Genomic DNA, 20,835 nt, shown 5'->3' with positions numbered 1-20,835 from the left:
TTTTTTTTTTTAATAAAAATGTCTGCTTATTGAAGCTGCACCACCGCTTTCTGCCTGATTATTTACCCTTTTTGGGTCCTATTGTCACACACCCATTGTAAGTTCTGCTACTGATTTATTTTCAGTTTCATCATTGTTATTGAGTGACCAACTGTTATTATGGTGTCATCTGTTAAATTACTGATGCCACTTTTGCTCTTGTACAGTAAACATTGAAAACAGCTTCAGGCTGGAAAAGGAGTCATTAATATCAAATGGTATAAGCTAAATAATTGAAATGATTATGAATCATCCACTAAATGAACCATTCATCATTTAACTTTTAAATTGTTAAAGGATGAAGGCTGATGTGCTTGCCTGTTCAATGGTTTCCTCTATTTGTGTAATTTAGATGAAAATGTGTGCATTTTTTATTGTTTGAATCGCTTTTCAAAAGTTACAAAAAGTTGTCAAATACATTAAAAATAGCGAAATTTGTTGCTAGGCGCTTTTTGAAAAGCGTTGCAAGAGTAGTCTGAAAAGTTACTAAATCTAGCAACAAAACTGATAAGTTGGCAACATTTAGCATGTACAAGAAGCAGACTCGAAACTGCATGCTCACACGAAGACAACACAAGACAAAACATGAGGGGAAGGGGCACATCACACTCTGGTTAGATGGTTTGCTGTAATTAACATGTTCTTCTATATAACGCCTTGTGTGTGTACTCTGACTATGTGTAAAAACTGTGTGAAACTGTGACTCTGTCACAGTTTCAAGTATCATTTCCTTCAACAAATTCTGAGCAAACTCACATTTAACACTAAAGAAAAAATTAACGGCAAAGAAGTTTATTTTGCTGCTATACAGTTGTTCAAAACAATTTTCTTGTGCTCTCCAAAACATCTTGTGCAGAGTTAAAATGGCTTTTACAGTCTTTGTACTCTGCTGACAGGAAGTGGCACAATTGAACTTGTGCTCGGCTCACATTCACACAGAGTACAGAAGAAATTTAAAAGATACAATGAATGATTAATGAGGTATTACAAGCTGACAAACAAATATACTAGAAAACTGATGTTATAAACAATAAAAATGTAAAAAACAAAACAAAAAACAAAACAAAACAAAAAATGCTATTTACTCCAGCTTTGGTTTTCTTTTAGAATCATGTCATGTACATCAGTGGTTCTTAGTTGTTATTTGTTTGTTTTTCTTTTCTTTGGGATCCAGATTTTACACTCAACATCAACTCAAAGTAAACATAGATTTTTTTTTTTTTTTTTTTTTTTTAATACAAAAGACAGGCAGGCAGGAAAACAGTTTAACCTGAAATCTTGATATTACTGTTTTTTTTTTTAAAAAGTTATTAAATGCTATGCGTCACATGTATTCGTGACAGATAAATGGTATCAATAATTAAAAAATAATATATTCGCCTACAAAATATTATTTATTTTAAGGCAATAATATTTGCTAGAATTTTTGTCATTCATAGTGGTAATTTTTTTTCCCAATAATTCCAAAAATAATCTTAAAAAATCCAAATGAACGTTCAAGAAAATGTACAGATCAAAATTGGATGTTACATTTCATGCTGACATCTAAAGGCAGGCATTTATTTATATATAAAAGTGATGTGTAATAGCAGTTTCCCTGATCATGTATATCAAGTCATGAATTTACATTGACTTCATACACATGATCAGTGAAGCGCTACAAGTCAATGGAATTTTTATAGACTCCATGCAGATTAGTCACATTTTGGAGAGAAAAAAAAAACTTTTGTGACTATTTTTCTCCTAAATGACAATTATTAATGCAAAAAGCAACTGGAAGAAAATGAGAACAGTCCAGAATGTGGGACGACTACCTGTGGAAGAAGAGTAGTGTTAATGATGGTACAAACAGAAACACACAATGTTTTCAAAGCTCAATCCCTGTCTACAGATACAGAAGAGTGACTCTGTGGTTTTACTCTCAGTCATTTCAATGGCAGCAGCGCTGGAGCTGCTGAAGAAACACCGACCCGACATCCAGAAAGAGTTTTTGTCATAAATCAGCACAAAGGACTCAAGTAAGTCATCAGAGATTCACAAATGTGCGCTCAAAGTCCTTCCTCATTTTCAAAGAGAGCAAAAAGACTAAGCTAAATAAAAAGAAATTCAATGCAAAATGTCTTAATGAACATTCATTCATAAAATCATGTTCAAATATAAAGGAAAATAATTACTGTAAATTACACACATTTTATTGAACAGACAGAGGATATGCAGTTCAATTTTTCATCTTTAACTCACCTGTAGATTTGACGATAAACACTTTGCTGTCTCTTCCCCGAGAGTTTGTGGCGATACATGTGTAGTTTCCTGGACTGAGTTTGGAGGACGGGAGCACTGAGGAGGTGATCTTCTCTTTCAGATGTTCAGAGTCCCATGTGTATGTAGGAGCCGGGTTTGCCTTCACTGTACAGTTTAGTGTGACCTCATTGCTTATACTGATGGTCTCTGTTGAACTGGAGTGTTGTGGTTTATCTGAGGAGGACAGAGATACATATTTTCACAACTGAAACATTTTTATTTATATTAATTCAATTCATAATATGTAGCATTTGATCAAATTATCTCTGCATATGATGTAATATGACAGTTGCACATCCTTCATGCTAGAAGGCCTTTCAGAAAATAAAATAAACTTACAGTAAACTTCAACACTGAGAGGATCTGATGTGAGTTTAGGAGGAGGTTGAGGTCCTTCTGCTCCCAGTTCCAGCTCTGCTTCACACCTGTACTGAGCTCCTTCATCAGTTCTGTTTGGACGGATCAGGAGTGTGTTTGTTTCATTTACTGGAGTCTTGATGGTGTCAGTGAAGTTGGTTTGATCCACCAGAGTCTGTCCTTTGTACCATTTGACAGTGAGATACTGAACAGGAGCCACATTGAGAACGTCACACTGAAGCTCATACTGGTTTCCCTCCATCATTGGTCCGTTGTGATTCACAGTGCTGATGGACACACTGTCTGGAGTCTCTGTGGAGGAAGATTCACACACTCTGATATCTGCAGTCATGAATGTACATACATTAGATATTTCTGAGATTGAAAAGATAAAAATATCAATAACAGAGAAACTCACTGTAAATAGTCACTGGGAGCTCTAATTGACACTGTCCATTATGGTTTATGTAGCAGTATGGCTGTATGTCCCATTCTCTCAGATTTGACACTCTCCATGTGATCAGACTGTCTCTGCTCTGGGGCACTGCTCCCTCACTGGCTTCCCATCCCATCCCTTGATGCGTGACAGAAGTGTTACAGTTAACTGACACAGAACCGCCGTACTCCACAACAACTCTCTGTGGGTTGAGCTGAAGAGGACATTCAGCAGCATGTGTCCCTGTTAAACACATTGAGAAGGATGTGATTCAGCACAGAATAGCAGCACTAAAGTTTTGGATTACAGGCACATCATTTGTTATACTCATGATATGCAACAAAAAAAGCAGTCACACTTTATATTAGTTCACACTTTCAAATAATCAGATAAAGTAAAAGAGTTTGTGTATTTGGCGTGTTGTCCAGGGGAGGACTCTGAGCTCGGAATATGGCCAGAGTACTCCCCCTTATCCCTGGCTGGGATAGGAGCTGAGAGTGAGGAGTCGGGGTGGAGTAGGGATGCAGAAAAGTTGAGGAATGATGGGGAGTCGGCCTCCAGTTGTACTGACTGGGTAGATCATTTGAACTTTGTTTGGGTAGATTTATTTGAACCTCCCAAACTTTGTTAATAAAACATCATGTGTCTTTAACTACTATGTACTTACGTTAAAAAATAATAATTATAATTGTTAGATACAATGTATTTATCATGTTAGTATTGCAAAACACTAGTTTAAGAGTGGGTTATGGGTTAAGGGAAGGGTCAACAGTGTAATTATAGATGTCATTACAGAAATTAATTACAGATGTAATTACATGCAGGTATTTTATATATAAGTATTATGTAAAACATGTATGTACACAAATAAGAGCACTGTATAAAATTATTAATTTAAATATTAGTGCATAGTAGTTTAGAGCACTTAATATAAAGTGAGACCAAAAAAGCTTTACTAACACAGTAGCAAGACAAGATTTGAACAGGGTTAGTCCAAACTCCAACATGTCAACTGAACAGAAATGAATGGTACGGTGTTGCCTCCAGGCAACATGGTCTATTTTAGTTTGTTTTTAATAAAATAAGGCACCAATTGATTGATCAAAACATATCTCAGGACAGAATAACTCAAATACTAATCAATAAAAGTGCAAAAAAGACCAAAACATGACCAACAGGGGTCCATTTTGTGTCCTGTTTCAGCACATGTCACATGGCTCCATATTTTCTCCAATGAAAAGTGCTTTTTTCACTTGTTTGTATCATTTAATCACCCGCAAAAAATATGAGTCGCCTCCACTGGCAAGTAAAGAAGTATTTTCAAGAACTTTACATTATATATCATCATATGTTTTAGAGAAAATAACAAAAAACTGTGTGTTGCTTCAAGGCAACATTGTACCATAATGGAATCGCATAAGGCCATACAGGCATAATAGGTTTAAATACAAATGTATTATATTTGTAAGGAAAAGAGTTAGAATTATCTAAATATATTTGCATTTTCACATGATTTTGTAATGCACTTATAAGAATAGTAATTCACATATTATATCTGCATATATTATGATCTGCACATTTTCTATAGCACTTCAAAAAAGTATAAAACACACGTAGCACAGCCAGTTGATGAGGGTGAGGATGAGGGGTCATACTGTGATGAGGAAGATGAAATCATAGTGACAGTCCGTCAGGGAGAGAGTGAGGGTGAGAGAGAAGATGGAAATGAAGATGAAGATGGATATGATAACTTGATATAATAACATCATAATATGATGGTTTGGTAATACTTGTGTTCCACTATGGTACAATGTTACCTGAGGGCAACAGCTGGATATAAAATGTTACTTTTTATTGAATATGAAACTTTTAATACATTAAAAACTGGATAAATTTTTTTGTTCAAGTGTCTAGTTAAACAAATTGATGTTTTCAATAAATATATTTCTTTTTCTACATGAAAATGCCAAATGTTTATATTTTTCCATTGTGGTACAGGAAAAACTACACAAATCATTTTTTCCTCATTGATATCATATTGCGTACCATAGAGGGTTAACACTCCAAACTCTGGTCTTAAGACCGAAACAAAGATATAATAGAAATAAAGTTATAATAAATAAAGTTATAATCATTTAGCCTACAATAAAGTAAAAGCTAAATTTTAAATAAAACATATTTAGTCTCATTCCAGATACTGCATCAGGAGAATAAAAGTGAAAATACAAACCTGTGAAACTCACAAGCTGTGAAACTGCCGAGAGATAAACAAGTCCAAAGAAATGTTGAAGCATATTGTATGTGCTCAGAGAAAAACAACTGATCAGAAAATGCTGTAAATAAGACACAACTTTATCTCTGTAACTCTGTGGTCTGTGACTGAATAGCTGTAGCTCGAGCAACGCAATGAGACAAAAATAACTAACCCCACCCACAAATTTTGAGAGGAAATTTCACAGGGTTGACCTTAAGAACAGTACATGTTAACGGATGACAGTCAGACTCATAATGAAACAAAATTAAATCTATAAATAATTTGAATCCTTAAACAGATACACAGTTGTAGTTGACACTAATGTTGATTGACAGAGTTCTTCTTCTGGTTCATAATAATTTCATGGTCTCACAGAAATTTAACACCATACAAAAACAACAATAAATAAATAAGATTTTTTTTTTTTTTGAAAAACATTTTCCAAGGGGTCTGAAAAAGGTTCTTTTATTGCACACAGCGCCCACCTGTGGTAATTTCAGGACAGAGCAGAGAGAAAGGGCGGGGTTAACCTCGTTGCTATGGATGATGTCGACACACTTACTAACTCTGCCCACAGTGATTGGCTGATGGGGGAGGGCTCTCTGTCAGTGATTTAATCATGGAAATATTGTAGAATGAGGAATCATGTTGCCATATTCAAATAAAGATTTTAAAATGTAGGCTAAGTTACTAATTAAACAAGTATATGTTCAGCTAATTGTCAGCCTCGAGAGATTGCAGAATTCAAGCGACAAATTATGTTTTATAAACAAAGTTTGGGAGTACCCTGTTGAAAAAGACAGCATATGCTGGTTAGGTATGTTTTGAAGCATGGAAGCTGGTCATGAGCTGGTTTAGGCTGGTCAGGTGCTGGTCCTAAGCAACTAGCTCCAGCTCAGGACCAGCTAAAGACCAGCACCTGACCAGCTTAAACCAGCTTCCATGCTTCAAAACATACAACCAGCATATTTTTCAACAGGGTAGCACGTTCAAATGGTCTATCTGATCAGCTGGAGAGGAGGCATATATATACAGTTGACTCACCTACTTACCTCAACAGTTTTCTGCATCCCTTCGACACCCCGTTCCTCACTCTTGGCTGGTTCCTATTCCCAGCCGGGGATACAGGGGAGTACTCTGGGTTTGAGCTAAATTTCAAGCTCAGAGCCTGAAATACGCTTATTTTACTCTTTTACTCTATTCGATCATTTGTAAGCGTGAACTCATGAAAACAACTGCCACATGTAATCAGACATTTTATTTTTATTTATTTATTCTCATTTTTGGCATTTTCGCCTTTTTATTATGATATGACAGTGAGTAGACAGGAAGCGAAGTGGAAGAGAGAAAGGGGGGACGGGATCAGGAAAGGTCCACGAGCCGGAACTGGAACTCGGGTCACCTGATCTTCCCACAAGGCTATATCAGCGCCAACGATAGGACATTATTTTCAACTTGACTGCAGTTGGTTTTTTTACTCACTCAATGCATTTTGCCTGTACATAAATGAACATTTTATGTCATCGTAGATCTATAAATCAAAATATGCATTTATGAAGAAAAGTTTCAGCACTCAAGGCTCTATCATCTATTGCCTCAATGGTGTACAGTGTCTTTGGGTGGATTGCTGAGGCTGATTGCCGGCAACAACCATTTCAGGATTGTTTGTGATTTGGTCTTAGTGACTTAGGAGTCCTCTTGACTACCCCTAACTTTTCACACACTTAGGAGCTAGTTTTAGTGCTAAAATGCTTTGTGAAATACTCTTAGAGCAAAGTTCAATTCAATTCTTTTCACATTTATTTGTATAGCGCTTTTCACAATACATGCCATTTCAAAGCAGCTTTACAGAAAATGCATGTCAACATTACAATTTAGAGTGATCTGTTATCAGAGTTGACTGTGTCCAAATTAATAATTTCAGAAATGTACATATGCAAATCATGCAGTTAGCTAACAGTGTATTCATTTAAGCAATGGATTAATTTAGGTAGAAACAATGAGCTCATGGAAGTCATGAATACATGTTAACAATGATTAGGATATATTTGGATATGGTGCATGTTGATCCAGAGTTTGCGTTTGAAGTCCTTGCAGGTGTTGGTCATCTGAAGTCTTCATAGGAGGCTGGATCCAAACTGGAGCTGATCTCTAGTCACCTCGGGACGGGCATCCTCAGATAAAACAGAAAAGCAAATGGAGAATAATTAGTGTAGCTGCTGTTCATAACATTAAGCAAAGATAATCATGTGCATTTGATCTGATATCACTGGAGTACAAGGATATGAGAAGCATTATGTGAATGCTTGGCTAAAGAGATGCGTCTTTAGATTAAACTGGGTGAGTGAGTCTGAACCCCGAACATTATCAGGAAGGCTATTCCAGAGTTTAGGAGCCAAATGTGAAAACATTCTCCCTCCATTAGTGGACTTAGACATCCTAGGTACCACAAGAATTCCAGAGTTCTGTGATCTTAAAGAGTGTGAAGGATTGTAGGGCGATAGAAGATCGGTTAAATAGACAGGAGCTAAACCATTTAGAGCCTTATAGGTCAGTAGCAATAATTTATAATTGATACGGAACTTAATAGGTAACCAGTGTAGAGATGATTAAATTGGTGTTATATGAGCATGTTTTCTTGACCTGGTAAGAACTCTAGCAGCTGCATTTTGGACTAATTGTAGTTTGTTTATTGAAGATGCAGGACAACCAGCTAGTAATGCATTACAGTAATCTAGTCTAGAGGTCATGAATACATGAACTAACTTTTCTGCATCAGAAACAGATAACATGTTCCGTAGCTTAGTAATGTTTCTGAGGTGGAAGAAGGCTGTTTTTGTAACATCTGAAATATGATTTTCAAAGGACAAGTTGCTGTCTAATATAACACCCATGTCTCTGACTGTAGAGGATGGAGTAACAGTACATCCTTCTAGATGCAAATTGTAGTCTAAGAGATTCTGTGTACAAGTTTTTGGTCCAATAATAATACCTCAGTCTTTTCTGAATCTAACAGAAGAAAATTACTGGTCATCTGTGATGATAAACATGTAGGCAATCATCACGTGAACATCAGTTCATAGTGTTATTGTGTATTTATTTATGGGTTATGTTATGATTTGTCATGGGTTTTCATATGTTTATTGTTTAATACATTTCACAGTCTAACTTATCTGTCTGGTCCTGTATTTGGGAGCATCATGATGACGTCACGTGAATATCACCAATTACTCTTAATTAGCGATTATACCATTTATTGGGACAGATTAATGTGAATGCGTTGAAACGGCCATTGTCTTATTTGTAATAGGTATGGTTTATATTTGATCAAAGATAATATTTATGCTTATGTTTACATGTTGACATGTGCATCTGAATTACATTGTTGCTGTATAATGGTGTATTTCTTGTCATGGGTGTTAATCAACCCCTATGGGTGGTAGAATCCGCTTGTGTATAGCGGGAAGATTGTATACAAACTGGGTATGTTTGGGGAAGGGGGCTTGTCAGGCAATGGACGGCCAAGGGCTGTTGCTTGTCTGAAGACTAGTAATGTTGTGTTTTGCTGCTCTCAGCATATTTGTTTTGGACAGTTTAATTTGAGTATTTTCGTTGGTTTATTTATTTATTTATTTTTCATTATTTTGAACTTTGGTTTGGAAGAGCACGTGTGACGAGGCAGCATTTAGAGAAAGATATTCTCTGGAGACAGGAAAAAACAATTCAAGGAAGATTTGACATCCGCTGACAGAGAAGTGAGACAGCAACTGTAGCCAGAGGTGGAGCGTGCAAGAAAAGCTGGGAAGACGGTGTACTTTGTTGGAGCGAAGGCGTATGTGGATGGGATCCAGATTCGACCCAAAGATGACAAAATGGAGATCTGATGAATTTACTTTTATAGTGACTATAGCACCCGAAGAGATGAAAATGAATGAAAACAGATTTCTCCATTGAAGCTCGACAGCTGACGTGAAGTTTTAATGAAATTGTTTGTTTTGACTGTTATACAGTCTGGTATGTGTTGAAGAGTTAAAACAGGTCCATTTTTTTCCTCATAATGTTTCATTTCTATTCAATTTTTTTTCTCTCTCTTTTGCTTTCTTGCTCCTCCAACTACATATATAAAATATATTGTTTTAGTTCTGGATAAGTTCATGTTCATTAACACAGAAGGGTTGATCGGGAATTGTTGTTCTACTTAGTAAACCAATTTATAGCAGTTGTTCAAGTTATCTTTAATCCTGTCTTTTTCATTGGTTTCTCTTAATGTTAGGGACATCCACAATATAAATAAAAGAAAAGCTGTGTTTTTGTTTTTGAAAGATAAAATGGCTGATTTTTATTTATTACAAGAAATGCATAGTTCAAGGGCTGATTACAATTTTTGGAAAAAGTCAGGACATTTGGTTCTGTCATGGTACAAATAGATCAGCAGGGGTCGCTATTCTCAAAGGAAATTTCAGGGGGAAAATTCTTCATAATGAGAGTAATAATGGAAGGTGGCTAATACTCTTATTAGAAGACTCTCATAAGCAATATATTATTGCTAATATTTATGGTACTAATTGCAAATCTACAAATTTGCTTTTACTTCATGAATTAGAAGAACGAATTGTAGACCTATCAACTAAATATGTGGATGCAAAATTTATACTTGGGGGTGATTTTAATGTAGTCCCAGATATAACTTAGATAGATGGCCTCCAAAAGGAGTAAAAGATGATGTTAGTAACAAGATTATCTGTGGATAATGCAATAATTTAGGACTTGTTGATATGTATACATGGAAAAATAGTGATTTGTCTTTGTCTCTCGTATAGATCTATGGTTAATATCAGAGGCGTTGACTTCCTTAATAGACAACGTTACTAATGATCCTGCAGTTTTTATGGACCATAAATCTATTCACATGTTCATCACCACTAATGACAGTGGAAAGAACATGAGCAGAAGTGGATACTGGATTTTATTATTAAACAATGATTTTAAGCGGGACGTCTTAAGAATAATTGAAAAATATAAACAGAGTTTAATTACTAACCAATATGGACTGCATTGGGATATTATGAAATATAAAGTGAGGAGTTTAGCCATTAAAATTAGTAAACTGATTGCCAAAAATAAACGGGCCATCATCCAAGAGTTTGGTGCCCGGTGTGATAAAACAGATTTAACAGAAGAAGAAGCTCAAAATCTTATAAAATTACAAGGGGATTTAAATAAACTTTATGAGGAGAAGGCAAAATGTGCTTTCATACTCTCCAAAAGGAAGTGGCTTGAACATGGTGAAAAAAACACGAGATATTTTTATTCTTTGGAAAAAAAGGATTATCAATTAATAAATTACAGATAAATAACACTGTCACAGATGATTTACCTACAATTTCAAAACACATAGCTAAATTTCATCAAACTTTGTATTCTGGCTCTGAAATTCAGTACCCCTTAATGGAGTCCTTTTTTAAAAATTGTATAAAAATTGCATTTATGAGAAAAAGCTTAGTGTTACAGAAATTATTGACAATATTAAGAAGCTTAAGGACAACAAATCTCCTGGTATTAATGGGCTTACAAATGAATTTTTTAAAACTTTCTGAGGTTCCCTTTCTCCATTTATTTTAGCTATGTTTAATGAATCTATAAAGAATGTAATTTTACCTCCATCTCTTAGACAGGGTGTAATTACTTTAATACGGAAGCCAAATAAGGATACTCTATCTCTAGATGGGTATAAATACCTTTATTAAACACTGATGTCAAACTGTTTTCTCTTATTTTTGCCAGCAGGCTGAAATTAGGATTGGATTCCCTAATTGATCAGTCTCAGTCAGGTTTCATGAAAGGGAGGCATATATGCAACAATATTCGTCTTATTCTTGATTTTATTAATTACAGTCACCTTCTCATTTGATTACAGTCACCTTCTCAATGATGACAACCTAATACTATTTACTGATTTTAATAAAGCGTTTGATACAGTGGAGCACAAAAACATGTTCGCAACATTAGAATACTTTAAATTTGAGATTTTTTTTTTTTTTTTTTTTAGAAAGCCAATTACAACCCTGTACACAGAATGTAGCAGCTCTGTTAAAATGATTCATGGGACTTCTGGTAGATTTTTTTTTTTTTTCTAGGGGCATTAGACAAGGCTGCCCAATCTATTTCTTTTTCTGCTTGTCACACAGGTTCTTTCTTGCTATGTAAATATGAACTTCTTTCAAGGTATTAACATTTTTGGGAATGAATTAAACATTTGTCAGCTGGCCGGCGACACAACACTTTTTAAAAAATGCAAAGCAATTAGTATCATAAATAATTTCTCTAAGGTACTGGTCTCAACCTTAATGTTAGCAAATGTGAGATTTTTCCACTTAAGAGTGTTAACTTTGATGAAATTGAAGATTCATAAATCACGATTGATATATGATTAGTTGGTCAGTTGAGTATTACTGAACTGTCTTAAATTTATGTGTCATATTTCTGTTAAAGAATATCGCATTGTCTTGAATTCTGTTTCTGCCAAAATTCTATCTCTATTCAGAAATCAGGCAACTTGGTGTGACACTGAAAGTAAAGTCTCTAAAAAATGATTGATTACAATTGCTCTTTTTATAATTGTGAGAGAGTCTTGTGCATTTATTTTTTGAATGTCCCTGTTCATCTTTCTTTTGTTATGAGATGTCTCAATTTCTAAGTGTTAGAATGAACTGCAACCTAGTCTTAAATTTGTCATCTGTTTTACTTCATTCAAATGAATATAACTTTTCCAAAAGAAAAATATATATTGTCGATTTGTTTTTGTTATTAGGAACATTTTTTATACATCAAACTAAATGGAATAACTGAAAACCCAAATCTGCTCATTTTCAAACAGCTTTTAAAGGTTATTTAACATGTTTGTGATGCCCTTTAATTTTAAGTTCATTTTTTGTTTCTTTTAATTATTGTTGCTTCAGTGTATACTTGCAAAATGTGAAAATGTGTGGAAATGTGTTGCTGTTTAATTTTGTAGTTTTGAAAGTTTAATTAAAAAAAAAAAAAAAAATCTTCAAATCAAACCTGTAGGAGACATTTTGATGCAGTTATATTTTTGTCCATCGGGTGGCGCTCTGACAATGGTATATTAGGAGCACATGGGTAATTACACAACAGGTGTGTTTGGTGCCAGGAAAGCATACAGTTTTTGACGGTGCTTGACCATCGAGCTGCGCGTTTGAATGTACTGGACCGTGCTTACAACTGTCAATTGGATTATTGTGTTGGACTGAGCTTAATGCTTACCAAGAAACAAGAAACAGTATGGATTATGGACATTGTGTTTGCTCTATCTGCAAGGTATGAACTTTACATTGGTATCATGTCATGAACTTTAAAGAATGAGAGCTTACAGGAAGCTGGTTGGAAGCAATGTTTATTGATTGGAGCACAATAAAAGGACACTGTTTGCATTTTACCATCTGTGTGGATGGATTAAATTTACACATGCGTCAATTACTTGCTCACTTCTACCACCAACACCAGCGGCTTAATGGAAGGCCGTAATAAAACCTGTGTTCTGTTTTCTGACTAACATTATGAGTATCTCTCTATATAGTTGCAACACCGCCAAAACTCGTGCTTATAACAGTAGCCAGGTGGAGCAGACTCATTATGACTGAAATAATCATTTGGTTTAAGCCAGGTTTCAGTAAGGCAAATTACATCAAAACTATTAACTGTGATCATTTCATTTACAGTCAAGTGTAAGTGTTCGTTCACAACACTTCTTACAACATCCAGGTTGAGAGATCAGATTGTGGCCTGGGATCCTGTGAAATGGATTGCATGTACAGTAACTGCGTTGAGGCTCTGAATACTGTATATGCCTGAAACCTCACATGCCATACTGACCCGTGTTTGGTGGCAGATGTGAAAGAATTAACACTTTGGGGTGTTTGCAAAGTTCACAATAATCCATTTTCCAGAAGAACCAAGAAGGATACTTTCAAAATTAGTTGGAGGTGCTAATCTGAGTTTCCGGACATCATCAATATACTTTGCACAGCAGCACAAACGTTTTTGGAAGTTTAGGGTTTTGTTGATGCACCCATTTGTAAGTTCTGCTACTGATTTATTTAGTTTTATGTTGTTATGGTGTCATCTAGTGTTGTCAAAAGTAGCTACCGGTACTTCAGTACCAAGTCAGTACTGAAATTTTGAAAATGTGACGATAACCGCATTTCTGTAGTATATTCGGTACCCACTGATAGGACTGTGCCAGTATTTACTTGAATATGACACGAGTGAAGCGCAAAGCTTTGTTTACAAAAGAAATAATAGGTTAGCAATTAAATGTGACATCGCAGCCATGGAAACATTTTGGTTCATGCCGAATGAGAGAGGAGTCCATAAATTTAAGCTTTGTATTCTGTTTTGCGAATCACGATCTGGTCACCCAATTAGCAGAGAATTTAACAATATTCCATTAGTTATTCCACTGAACATGGAATATCTGTTTCTTTTCCCAAATCTTCACTCACGAAGGGGATAATAACGTTTCTTCCTTTCGTTCGCTTTTAGGCCTATTATAGGCTATTCACATTTTACTGTGGTAAAGTAGAAAAAACACCGTAGGAAAGAAACCTTTTTTCTTGCACGTCAGTTTCTATTTAACACAGTTTGTGCTTGTTACTTAATTAGGCGGGTCAAGTTTATTTGTATAGCGCTTTTCACACACGCTGGTAATTTTTACTTTCGCTTTCCCTGGCAGCGCAAAATCAAATATAGCCTGAATGTGTGAAGATAAAACTCGCTCTTCAGACCTTTTACAACAAGTGTCAGTTCCTTGTAACATCAGGAGATAACATGAAGATATTATTAAAGCGAAATGGTCTCTTTACTGCTCGTGTCAAACATCCCTCTCAAAGAGCAGAGCGGGAGGCTGTATGACACATCTTTGTGTAGAAATAAAAAACGATTTTTTTTTTTTTTTAAATAATATTTAACTTTCTTATTATTTAGGTTACATTTACCGATATTTATTTCATAGTTTTACAGGCTGTAGTATGTCGTTTCTTTGAAGGAATAGCTAAAATAAACACGCGCGTCTGTTACAAAATGGATGTTTGAGCATTTTTTTTTTTTTTTTTTTTTTTTTTTTTTTATATTTCAAAATTTATTTCATTGAGGTATATATATACACACACAAACACACACGCTTCAAATATTTATATGTATGATTACCATATTTAATATGTTTTTAAAATAGGCTAGTTAAATAAAATAGTAAAATAGTTCCAACAGATTTTGCTGTGGTACCGAAATTGGTACCGAGAACCGTAAAATTTTTATGGTATTGGTACCGACTACTGCAATTTTGGTACCGTGACAACACTAGTGTCATCTATGAATTCATTGATGCTTTTGCTCTTGTACAGTAAACATTGAAAACAGCTTCAGGCTGGAAAATAAGTCATTAATATCAAATGGTATAAGTTAAATAATTGAAACGATTATGAATCATCCACCAAATGAACCATTCATCATTTAACATGTAAATTGTTAAATGATGAAGGCTGATGTGCTTGTCTGTTCAATCATTTCCTCTGTTTATGTAATTTAGATGAAAATGTGCAATTTTTATTGTTTGAGTCACTTTCCAAAAGTTACAAAAAGTTGCCAAATCCATTAAAAATAGCTAAATTGTTGCTAGGCGTTTTTTGAAAAGTGTTGTTAGAGTAGTCTGAAAAGTTACTAAATCTAGCAACAAAACTGCCAAGTTGGCAACACTCAGCACAGACAAGAAGCAGACTCGAAGCTGCACGCTCACACGAAGACAACACAAGACAAAACATGAGGGGAAGGGACACATCACACTCTGGTTAGACGGTTTGCTGTAATTAACATGTTCTTCTACACATACAGTTGCAAGAAAAAGTATGTGAACCACTTGCAGAAGCTGTGAAAATGTGCGAAATTTTAACAAAATAAGAGAGATCATACAAAATGCATGTTATTTTTTATTTAGTACTGTCCTGAGTAAGATATTTTACATAAAATATGTTTACATATAATCCATAAGACAAAAAAAATAGCTGTATTTATTAAAATGACCCAGTTCAAAAGTTTGTGAACCATTGATTCTTAATACTATGTGTGGTTACCTGGATGATCTACTACTGTGTTTTTTTTTTTTTTTTTTTTTTTTGTTTTGTGACGGTTGTTCATGAGTCCCTTGTTTGCTCTGAACAGTTAAACTGAGCTCTGTTCTTCAGAAAAAATCTGCTAATACCATAACATTAAATCTGACTGGTTTTCATTGGTGACGTCATATATAAATATGCCTTCTCTTAAAATCATGTCATGTACATCAGTGGTTTTTAGTTGTTTTTTTCTCTTTTCTTTGGGATCCAGATTTTACACTCAACATCAACACTAATACAGTTGTTTATCGTATAAAAGTAAATATTGATTTTTTTTTTTTTTTGATTTTTTTTTTTAATACAAATGACAGGTAGGCAGGAAAACAGTTTAACCTAAAATCTTGATATTACTGTTTTTAAAAAAGTTATTAAATACTATGCGTCACATGTATTTGTGACAGATAAATGGTATCAATAATTAAACAAAGAATATATTCACGTACAAAACATTATTTTAAAGCAATAATATTTGCAATAATTTTTTGTCATTCATAGTGATAATTTTCTTTCCAATAATTCCAAAAATAATCTCAAAAATCCAAATGAACGTTCAAGAATTTACATTGACTTCATACACATGATCAGTGAAGCGCTACAAGTTAACAGAATTTTTATAGACTCCATGCAGATTAGTCACATTTTGGAGAGAAAAAAAAAACTTTTGTGACTATTTTTCTCCTAAATGACAATCATTAATGCAAAAAGCAACTGGAAGAAAACGAGAACAGTCCAGAATGTGGGACGACTACCTGTGGAAGAAGAGCAGTGTTAATGATGGTACAAACAGAAACACACAATGTTTTCAAAGCTCAATCCCTGTCTACAGATATAGAAGAGTGACTCTGTGGTTTTACTCTCAGTCATTTCAATGGCAGCAGCGCTGGAGCTGCTGAAGAAACACCGACCCGACATCCAGAAAGAGTTTTTGTCATAAATCAGCACAAAGGACTCAAGTAAGTCATCAGAGATTTCACAAATGTGCGCTCAAAGTCCTTCCTCATTTTCAAAGAGAGCAAAAAGACTAAGCTAAATAAAAAGAAATTCAATGCAAAATGTCTTAATGAACATTCATTCATAAAATCGTATTCAAATATAAAGGAAAATAATTACTGTAAATTACACACATTTTATTGAACAGACAGAGGATATGCAGTTCAATTTTTCATCTTTAACTCACCTGTAGATTTGACGATAAACACTTTGCTGTCTCCTCCCTGAGAGTTTGTGGCGATACATGTGTATTTTCCTGGACTGAGTTTGGAGGACGGGAGCACTGAGGAGGTGATCTTCTCTTTCAGATGTTCAGAGTCCCATGTGTATGTAGGAGCCGGGTTTGCCTTCACTGTACAGTTTAGTGTGACCTCATTGCTTATACTGACGGTCTCTGTTGAACTGGAGTGTTGTGGTTTATCTGAGGAGGACAGAGATACATATTTTCACAACTGAAACATTTTTATGTATATTAATTCAATTCATAATATGTAGCATTTGATCAAATTATCTCTGTATATGATGTAATATGACAGTTGCACATCCTTCATGCTAGAAGGCCCTTCAGAAGATAAAATAAACTTACAGTAAACTTCAACACTGAGAGGATCTGATGTGAGTTTAGGAGGAGGTTGAGGTCCTTCTGCTCCCAGTTCCAGCTCTGCTTCACACCTGTACTGAACTCCATCATCAGCTCTATTTGGACGGATCAGGAGTGTGTTTGTTTCATTCACTGGAGTTATGGTGGTGTCAGTGAAGTTGGTTTGATCCACCAGAGTCTGTCCTTTGTACCATTTGACAGTGAGATACTGAACAGGAGCCACATTGAGAACGTCACACTGAAGCTCATACTGGTTTCCCTCCATCATTGGTCCGTTGTGATTCACAGTGCTGATGGACACACTGTCTGGAGTCTCTGTGGAGGAAGATTCACACACTCTGATATCTGCAGTCATGAATGTACATACATTAGATATTTCTGAGATTGAAAAGATAAAAATATCAATAACAGTGAAACTCACTGTAAATAGTTATTGGGAGATATGATGAACACTGTTCCTTAAGGTTTAGGTAACAGACTGGCTGTATGTCCCATTCTCTCAGTTCTGACACTCTCCATGTGATCAGATTGTCTCTGCTCTTGGGCACTGCTCCCTCACTGGCTTCCCATCCCATCCCTTGATGCGTGACAGAAGTGTTACAGTTAACTGACACAGAACCGCCGTACTCCACAACAACTCTCTGTGGGTTGAGCTGAAGAGGACATTTAGCAGCATGTGTCCCTGTTAAACACATTGAGAAGGATGTGATTCAGCACAGAATAGCAGCACTAAAGTTTTGGATTACAGGCACATCTATTGTCATACTCATGATATGCAACAAAAAAAGCAGTCACACATTATATTAGTTCACACTTTCAAATAATCAGATAAAGTAAAAGAGTTTGTGTATTTGGCGTGTTGTCCAGGGGAGGACTCTGAGCTCGGAATATGGCCAGAGTACTCCCCCTTATCCCTGGCTGGGATAGGAGCTGAGAGTGAGGAGTCGGGGTGGAGTAGGGATGCAGAAAAGTTGAGGAATGATGGGGAGTCGGCCTCCAGTTGTACTGACTGGGTAGATCATTTGAACTTTGGGTAGATTTATTTGAACCTCCCAAACTTTGCTAATAAAACATCATGTGTCTTTAACTACTATGTACTTCTATTAAAAATAATAATTATAATTGTTAGATACAATGTATTTATCATGTTAATATTGCAAAACACTCTTACTGCTGTTGAGGTGGGATACGGGTAAGGTTCGGGACAGGTTTGGTGGTGTGGGTAAGTTTAAGAGTGGGTTATGGGTTAAGGGAAGGGTCAAAAGTGTAATTATAGATGTCATTACAGAAATTAATTACAGATGTAATTACATGCAGGTATTTTATATATAAGTACTATGTAAAACATGTATGTGCACAAATAAGAGCATTGTATAAAATTATTAATTTAAATATTAGTGCATAGTAGTTTAGGGCACTTAATATAAAGTGAGACCAAAACAGCTTTACTAACACAGTAGCAAGACAAGATTTGAACAGGGTTAGTCCAAACTCCAACATGTCAGCTGAACAGAAATGAATGGTACGGTGTTGCCTCCAGGCAACATGGTCTATTTTAGTTTGTTTTTAATAAAATAAGGCACCAATTGATTGATCAAACATATCTCAGGACAGAATAACTCAAATACTAATCAATAAAAGTGCAAAAAAGACCTTGTTTGTATCATTTAATCACCCGCAAAAAATATGAGTTACCTTCACTGGCAAGTAAAGAAGTATTTTCAAGAACTTTACATTATATATCATCATATGTTTTAGAGAAAATAATAAAAAACTGTGTGTTGCTTCAAGGCAACATTGTACCATAATGGAATCGCATAAGGCCATACAGGCATAATAGGTTTAAATACAAATGTATTATATTTGTAAGGAAAAGAGTTAGAATTATCTAAATATATTTGCATTTTCACATGATTTTGTAATGCACTTAAAAGAATAGTAATTCACATATTATATCTGCATATATTATGATCTGCACATTTTCTATAGCACTTCAAAAAGGTATAAAACACACGTAGCACAGCCAGTTGATGAGGGTGAGGATGAGGGGTCATACTGTGATGAGGAAGATGAAATCATAGTGACAGTCCGTCAGGGAGAGAGTGAGGGTGAGAGAGAAGATGGAAATGAAGATGAAGATGGATATGATAACTTGATATAATAACATCATAATATGATGGTTTGGTAATATTTGTGTTCCACTATGGTACAATGTTGCCTGAGGGCAACAGCTGGATATAAAATGTTACTTTTTATTGAATATGAAACTTTTAATACATTAAAAACCAGATAAATTTGTTTGTTCAAGTGTCTAGTTAAAGAAATTGATGTTTTCAATAAATATATTTCTTTTTCTACATGAAAATGCCAAATGTTTACATTTTTCCATTGTGGTACAGGAAAAACTACACAAATAATTTTTTCCTCATTGATATTATATTGCGTACCATAGAGGGTTAACACTCCAAACTCTGGTCTTAAGACAGTAACAAAGATATAATAGAAATAAAGTTATAATAAATAAAGTTATAATCATTTAGCCAACAATAAAGTAAAAGCTAAATTTTAAAACATATTTAGTCTCATTCCAGATACTGCATCAGGAGAATAAAAGTGAAAATACAAACCTGCGAAACTCACAAGCTGTGAAACTGCCGAGAGATAAACAAGTCCAAAGAAATGTTGAAGCATATTGTATGTGTTCAGAGAAAAACAACTGATCAGAAAATGCTGTAAACAAGACACAACTTTATCTCTGTAACTCTGTGGTCTGTGACTGAATAGCTGTAGCTCGAGCAATGCAAAGAGACAAAAAGAACTAACCCCACCCAAAAATATTTTGAGAGAAAATTTCACAGGGTTGACCTTAAGAAAAGTACATGTTAACGGATGACAGTCAGACTCATAATGAAACAAAATTAAATCTATAAATAATTTGAATCCTTAAACAGATACACAGTTGTAGTTGAGACTAATGTTGATTGACAGAGTTCTTCTTCTGGTTCATAATAATTTCATGGTCTCACAGAAATTTAACACCATACAAAAACAACAATAAATAAATAAGATTTTTTTTTTTTTTGAAAAACATTTTCCAAGGGGTCCCTGGTCTGAAAAAGGTTCTTTTATTGCACACAGCGCCCACCTGTGGTAATTTCAGGATAGAGCAGAGAGAAAGGGCGGGGTTAACCTCATTGCTATGGATGATGTCGACACACTTACTAACTCTGCCCACAGTGATTGGCTGATGGGGGAGGGCTCTCTGTCAGTGATTTAATCATGGAAATATTGTAGAATTAGGAATCATGTTGCCATATTCAAATAAAGATTTTAAAATGTAGGCTAAGTGTTACTAATTAAACAAGTATATGTTCAGCTAATTGTCAGCCTCTTACATGTCTGCATCTCGAGAGATTGCAGAATTCAAGTGACAAATAATGCTTTATAAACAAAGTTTGGGAGTACCCTGTTGAAAAAGACAGCATATGCTGGTTAGGTATGTTTTGAAGCATGGAAGCTGGTCATGAGCTGGTTTAGGCTGGTCAAGTGCTGGTCCTAAGCAACTAGCTCCAGCTCAGGACCAGCTAAAGACCAGCACCTGACCAGCTTAAACCAGCTTCCATGCTTCAAAACATACAACCAGCATATTTTTCAACAGGGTAGCACGTTCAAA

General features: G+C 35.1%; 2 protein-coding genes across 3 annotated transcripts in view; both read right to left on the bottom strand.

Annotated features, from left to right (window-relative positions):
- The window catches only part of LOC127509204 (hemicentin-1-like), a 125,726-nt gene that overhangs the window by 35,743 nt on the left and 69,148 nt on the right, over positions 1-20,835 (bottom strand). The window lies entirely within an intron of this gene.
- LOC127509206 (muscle, skeletal receptor tyrosine protein kinase-like) lies at positions 816-20,000 on the bottom strand. Of its 2 annotated transcripts, none has more exons than XM_051887760.1 (5): positions 19,790-20,000; positions 17,584-17,844; positions 17,148-17,477; positions 16,749-16,982; positions 816-1,853 (listed from the first exon to the last, which is right to left on the bottom strand). In XM_051887760.1, the coding sequence occupies exons 1-5, from the start codon at positions 19,851-19,853 to the stop codon at positions 1,783-1,785; spliced, it is 960 nt and encodes a 319-aa protein (XP_051743720.1). In that variant the 5' UTR covers positions 19,854-20,000; the 3' UTR covers positions 816-1,782. The 2 variants fall into 2 exon arrangements, with proteins under 2 accessions (XP_051743720.1, XP_051743719.1); XM_051887759.1 differs by lacking the exons at positions 16,749-16,982; positions 17,148-17,477; positions 17,584-17,844; positions 19,790-20,000 and adding exons at positions 2,281-2,514; positions 2,680-3,009; positions 3,116-3,376; positions 5,364-5,553.

This window comes from Ctenopharyngodon idella, chromosome 3 (assembly GCF_019924925.1).
Source record: "Ctenopharyngodon idella isolate HZGC_01 chromosome 3, HZGC01, whole genome shotgun sequence".
In the NCBI taxonomy this organism is placed as follows: domain Eukaryota; kingdom Metazoa; phylum Chordata; class Actinopteri; order Cypriniformes; family Xenocyprididae; genus Ctenopharyngodon; species Ctenopharyngodon idella.
Note: the sequence above shows the minus strand (reverse complement) of the source record. Positions and strands in the feature narration are given on the sequence as shown.

What these genes read in the sequence shown, in the direction of transcription:
- LOC127509206 (XM_051887760.1), bottom strand. Translation starts at nt 19,853, where the DNA reads ATGCTTCAACATTTCTTTGGACTTGTTTATCTCTCGGCAGTTTCACAG. An exon ending in ACAGCTTGTGAGTTTCGCAG is followed by an intron (nt 17,845 to 19,789) that starts GTTTGTATTTTC and finishes TGTGTTTAACAG; the next exon opens with GGACACATGCTGCTAAATGT. An exon ending in TCTCCCAATAACTATTTACA is followed by an intron (nt 17,478 to 17,583) that starts GTGAGTTTCACT and finishes CTTCCTCCACAG; the next exon opens with AGACTCCAGACAGTGTGTCC.